Genomic DNA, 6,264 nt, shown 5'->3' on the forward strand with positions numbered 1-6,264 from the left:
AGAATGGCACGAAGTAGTTAAAGAAAAAGCCAGGAAAATAAAACAATTGTTTAGAAATAATAAGAAACTTGCCATAGACCAAGTATTGCAGGGCCCCTCTCCGCATTGCGAAATCGATAAGGAGGCTATTTTTAACTATTTTAATGAAACTTTTAATAATGACAGTTTTAGAGTCCTTCCCAATCCTTTAAATATGGTAAATATTGATATGCCCAGCCTTCAGGAAGAAGGAAATTTATTGAGAAAAATTACATCTAATGAAATTTGGAAGAGGCTGGGCCGAATGAGCAATACTGCTCCAGGGAAGGACAACATTACCTATATCGATCTTCGCAATGCGGATAGAGGAAGCCACATTCTGAGGACCATCTTCCAATATTGTTTCGATTGTGGCCGAATACCCGATAGATGGAAAGACACCCGGACAGTGTTGATACATAAGAAGGGCGCCAGGGATGTCATAGAGAACTGGCGCCCATTAACATTAGGGCCCACCCTTGCAAAATTATATGCAGCTGTTTTAGCAGATAGGATTAGTGGGTGGGCCGAAAGATCAGGCCGGGTGTCGATAGAGCAGAAGGGGTTCGGCCTACATGAAGGATGTTTCGAACATAATTTCATTTTACAAAATATTCTTGAAGAGGTCCACAGGAAACGTGGCGAAGTCTGCGTCTCCTTCTTAGATTTGTCCAATGCTTTTGGTTCGGTGCCTCACGGTCACATTTTTAGATCAATTATGGCTTTAGGCGTCCCCCAAAAATTAATAAACATAATTAAAGAAATGTACGAGGGGGCGCGCACGACCGTGAGGACGATCGATGGTGAGACGCAGACTATACCGCTTAAAGCGGGAGTAAAAAACAAGGATGCCCGCTTAGCCCAATTCTATTTAATTTATGCATGGAATACTTGGTTCGCAGCATTGCTGCATTTAAGGATAATGTAGGCTATCGGGTCAACGGCATTCCAGTCACCGTCCTTGCCTATGCAGACGACGTAGCTCTGGTGTCCAGGAACCGAGACGGGATGATGAAGTTGCTGGATCTTGCCGACCGGATCGCGGCATGGAGCGGGTTAAAATTCAACCCCCGCAAGTGTGCGACGTTCCATGTCGCCGGGGGCCAAGTGAGAGCGACGGAGTTTCGTCTTGGGGGTGGGACTCCAGCTGTAATGAGGGAGGGCGAGGGATACGACTATTTAGGCATCCCCACGGGGTATAAAGTAGAGCAAACGCCAGGGCGTCTAATCGAACAAATTATTGAAAACATCAACGCGCTGGACGCGTCGTTGTTGGCGCCCTGGCAGAAAATAGAGGCTCTGAACATGTTTTTATTGACAAAACTTGATTTCAACCTCCGGTGAGGTAGGGTTAGGAAGGGCCCTCTTAAAATTTTGGATAAACGGGTTAAGAGGGCACTGAAGGATTGGATGTACTTCCCCATGAGAGCCTCGTGGGAGATTTGCCACCTGGATCCGCGGAAGGGGGGCGCGGGCGTCTTTCCGACCGCGGACCCGGTCGATATTTTACAGTGTCTCATGCCTTTCGCCTTCTCTCTTGCAGGGAACTATGGGTAAGAGCGGTGGTGGATGGAGGAATTTATAAGACCGTAAAGACGAGAACCCGGCGGGAACCAGAGAAGAGACATATTGCAGAGTACCTTTCCAGAAGCATGCGCGCGGAGTTTGGACGATATCGTTTCGACGTCGCTTCTTTGTGGTCAGACGCGAGAATGGCGTCCAGCCGCTTGGCTGTCAAAATTGGAATGTCGTGGAACTGGAGTGACGTGAGGAGGGAGTTTGAGATCGTAGTAGTAGTATTTGGATTTAGGGTGCGTCGACGGCAAGGTCATTTTGCACCACTTCTGTGCTATTTAATTACAAAAGTTATGTATAAAGTAATCTACTGCATCTGATGTCTTCGTTGAAAGTGTACATAATTAGACTTCATTAAAAATGTTTATTTCTCTGAGAAACCGAAATGTACAGATTAAGTTGGTAGGGTGGTCTCCTAAAAGGGTTTTTAGGTCTCCCCCTAGATTATTTCGTCTTCGCGCTTCGCGGTACTTAACACAATCTAGCATGATGTGTCTAATACTTAATGGACATTTACAATCCCTACATTGGGGAGGTTCCTTCTCTTCAGTAAAGAGATACGCATGGGTCAGGGGGCTGTGCCCTATCCTCAATCGTGTAAGTACTACTTCCTCTCTCCGATTACTACGAGCTGAGGAGGGCCACGCTGCTACCATGTCCTTGATGCCACGGAGCTTGTTGTTATTTAGAATCCTCCATGACTCCCTCCATTTTCCAAATACCACGTTTCTTAGAGATGCTCGTAAATCCTCGTGGGGAACCAGCGTTGAGACAAGAACTTCGTTATTCAGAGCTTCCTTGGCCATAGCGTCTGCTATCTCATTCCCGGCTATCCCCTCATGTCCCGGTACCCACAGAAAATGGATATTCAAACCCTTTCTCGAAAGGGTCAGCAGGAGAGAGTGTATTTCTTGCACGATCGGGTGCACGGGTGAGAAGCCAGAGATGGCTTGTAGCGAGCTCCTGGAGTCAGTGCATATGACAAAGGAGCCGCCGTGGTCACCTAGGGCTTCTAGAGCTGTCCTTATGGCATAAAGCTCCGCCGTGTACACACTGCACATCGGGTGAAGCTTTGCTCTGATGTTCCCGTGGATAGGGGAGAACACTGCACATGCACAAGCAGAGTTATCTTTCGAACCGTCAGTGTAAACGGGGGTAAGGTTGGGGTGATTCCATCGGAACATGGCAAACAAACGCTGGTACTCCGAGGGAGTTGTGGAAGACTTCGGTCGAGATCGTGAAAGAATATTCACCACCGGAGTGGGAGTGATCCAAGGGGGTTCCGAGAATGAAACAGGATACACTTCAGGTAGCGTGAATTCGCATCCGCGAATAAAATCGTTAAAACGAACGCTTACTGGTCTGGTTGCTTTAGTCCTTCGGTTAAAAACATTAATAGAACGGGGTTTAAAAAGTAAACTATAACATGGGTGACTCGTGATTGCTAAAATTTTGGAAACGTAGCTACAAAGAAGCCAGGTCCTTCGGTAGCATAGAGGAGGCTCGCCTGCGTCGGTATATATACTGGGGATCGGGCTGGTCCTAAACGCCCCAGTGCATAGTCGCAGACCTGCGTTGTGCACTGAATTAAGTGCTCTCAAATACGTCTCGCGAGCGGACGCATACACGAATGAGCCGTAGTCTAATTTCGACCGCACCAGTGTGCGGTTAAGTAAAATTAAGGTGGTGCGGTCTGCTCCCCAAGATGCGTGGCTTAAAAACTTTGAAATGTTCAAAGACTTCAAACAGTTTACCTTGACAGAATTAATGTGCTCCTTCCAGTTGAGTTTGTGGTCGAGGGTCATCCCCAGAAAACGGACTGATTCCACAAATGGGAGGTTTCTACCACCTAGGTGTAACGTGGGATTTACATGGACGCCCCGAGTGCGAGAAAAGTGAACGCACTTTGTTTTCTCCAAAGAGAAAAGGAAGCCGTTATTTTGGGTCCATTTGTGAAGTTTATTGATGGTGAGTTGCGCCATACGCGATGCATTCACGACCCTAGATGATCTGCAGAAAATCGCGAGATCATCCACAAACAGTGACCCTAACACTGGCTCCTTGATGCAGTGATCTATGTCGTTGATCGCAATAGCGAACAACGTCACGCTCAGAACGGAGCCTTGGGGAACTCCGTTGTCAATAGGGTAAAAATTTGACAACAACTGTCCCGTCCTTACTTTAAAAACACGGTTGGTTAAAAAATTTTGTATAAAAATGGGCAAACAGCCTCTAAAACCCCACTCGCGTAATACGCGTAGAATCTTACGTCGCCAGACCCGGTCGTAAGCCTTCTCTAAGTCGAAAAATACACCGACTACGTGTTGGCGGAGAAGGAAGGCTTCTTGGATGAAATTTTCAATTCTAACCAAGTGGTCCATTGTGGAACGGTTCCGTCTGAATCCGCATTGTATCCTAGAGAGGAGTTTTCGACGCTCCAGCCACCAAATGAGACGTCGATTTACCATTCGCTCCATTAACTTGCACAGGCAGCTGGTGAGAGAAATCGGCCGGTAAGAATTCGGATCAGCTCGGTCTTTTCCATGTTTTGGGATGGGAACAATGACGGACTCCCGCCAGGACGGAGGAAAATCCCCATTGGCCCAGAGCTGATTAAAAGTTTCAAGGATTTCCAGCAACGCCGATTCCGATAGATTTCGGAGGAAGGCATTGTGGATCTCGTCGGGTCCTGGGGACGTGTCGTGGGAGTCATGGATGGCAGATTTCAGCTCCCAAATGGTAAATGGCATATTGTAGTCTGCCGTTGTTTTAGGCTCCATAAAGGATATAGGGACGTTCTCGAGCCTTTTCTTGAGGATCGCAAAAGAAGGTTCATAGCATTCGTCGCTGCTCACTTTGGCGAGTAATTGGGCGAATACGTTCCCTATCGCAGCTGGAGAAGTGATAACCTTTCCTTCGACTTCTAGGAAGGATATACCTAGATGCTGGCTGCTACCCGATATGCTCCTCACCTTACGCCATACCTGTGCAAGTGGAGTCCTGTGGTTGATGGAGGATACATAATTTATCCAGGAGGCCTTCTTTGACTCCTTTATAATTAGTCGAGCCTTTGCTCTGAGTCGTCGAAATGAGGCAAGATTAGAGACAGTTGGAAACTTATTAAAAATACGGAGGGCACGTTTCCGTTTCTTAATAGCTTCGGCGCATTCCTCATTCCACCATGGTACCGCTGGTCGACGAATTGCGCCCTTAGATAAGGGGACACTACGTTTCGCTGCGTCCACTATGCTAGCGGTTAGCACCTCAACGTCCTTTGTTCCGCCCCGAAGAGCATCGTACGTGAAATTAAAAGAATTTTTAAAAATAGACCAGTCGGCTTTGTGGACAATCCAGTTGCCCTCGCGGATAAATTTCGTATTGTTAATCTCGTCAGATTTGATTAAAATCGGGAAGTGGTCACTACCACAGAGATCCGTATGGACAGACAGTTTCAGTCTTGTAAAAATGCTGCTCGTGCATAAGCACAAATCAATGGAGGAATATTCTCCGTTAAAGGAGTTAAAGCGTGTCCTCTCGCCATTGTTCAATAAAAAGAGGTTAAAATCTCGGAAAAAGCTGCTTAAAATCCGTCCCCTTCTGTTGCGTTGGGCAGAATGGCCTCCCCACAGAGGATCATGAGCGTTTAAGTCGCCCAATAAAATATAGGGTCACGGCAATTGACGTATGAGGGCTTGAAGGTTATTGTCATTTACCGGAGCATCTTCCGGGAGGTACACGTTGCACAGCGTTACCTCCATGGGTGCATGGACGGTGACGGCCACAGCCTGGAATGGGGTGGTTAGCCGCACACGGGAGGTGTGTAGGGTATCCCGGACCGCTATTGCTACACCACCTTGGGCTCTTCGCCCACTCAAGTCATCCAACCTAGTCACACTATATCCCTTTAAAATTCCCTTGTCTGTCGATTTAAAATGCGTTTCTTGTAGACATATACATAAAGGGTTAAAATCATTTATTAAAACAGCCAGCTCCTCCTTATGCCGATAAAATCCATTACAATTCCATTGTAATATAAAAGCCATAAAAAGGTTTAAAAAGGGTGAAAGATAAAAACAGAAAAAAAGGATGTAAATATTTAAACTTGGAGCAGCATTAGCCCGGAAATCTGTGGAATCATCGCTTCAAGCGACTTTTCCTTCCCTTATTCCTGACTTTTTCGATCTCTGTGTCCGAAATACAGAGATCTTCGTCTATGTCCTCCTGCATCGGTTCCATACCTTTGCCGGAGGGACCAGGAGAGGGAGTTTTCTCTCGCTGGTCAGGTTTTCTGGTTGTTTTCTTTGCTGTATTTTTGGGAGACACTACGGAGGTGTTAGGGGTGTTTTTTTTATTGTTGCTACTGTTACTCGCATTCGTTTTTTTTAATACATCTATCTGCTTTTCAGGTTCCGTCTGTGTAGAAATGGTGCACTTCTTAACTGGAGCGGAGGCGATTGCGGCAAAGGAACGCGAGAAAGAGGGGGCACTAAGGGCTTTGAACTTTTTCCTTGCCTCTAGGTAAGATATTTTATCCACAGTTTTAATTTCCATAATCTTCCGTTCCTCTTTCATTTTCGGGCAATCGCGAGAATAAGCCGCGTGCGTACCCTCGCAATTCACGCAGCAGGCCGCTTCAGCACATTTGTCCCCATCGTGCTTGTCCTTGCCGCA

At 46.7% G+C, this 6,264-nt stretch overlaps 1 protein-coding gene across 1 annotated transcript; it reads left to right on the forward strand.

The window, feature by feature from the left end:
• The first annotated feature begins 900 nt into the window (after positions 1–900).
• LOC124169270 (uncharacterized protein T26G10.4-like) lies at positions 901–1,362 on the forward strand. Its single transcript, XM_046547868.1, has one exon. It carries the CDS (start codon positions 901–903, stop codon positions 1,360–1,362), a length of 462 nt encoding a protein of 153 aa, XP_046403824.1.
• The last annotated feature ends 4,902 nt before the right edge of the window (positions 1,363–6,264 follow it).

Source organism: Ischnura elegans, chromosome 1 (genome assembly GCF_921293095.1).
Source record: "Ischnura elegans chromosome 1, ioIscEleg1.1, whole genome shotgun sequence".
Lineage (NCBI taxonomy): Eukaryota > Metazoa > Arthropoda > Insecta > Odonata > Coenagrionidae > Ischnura > Ischnura elegans.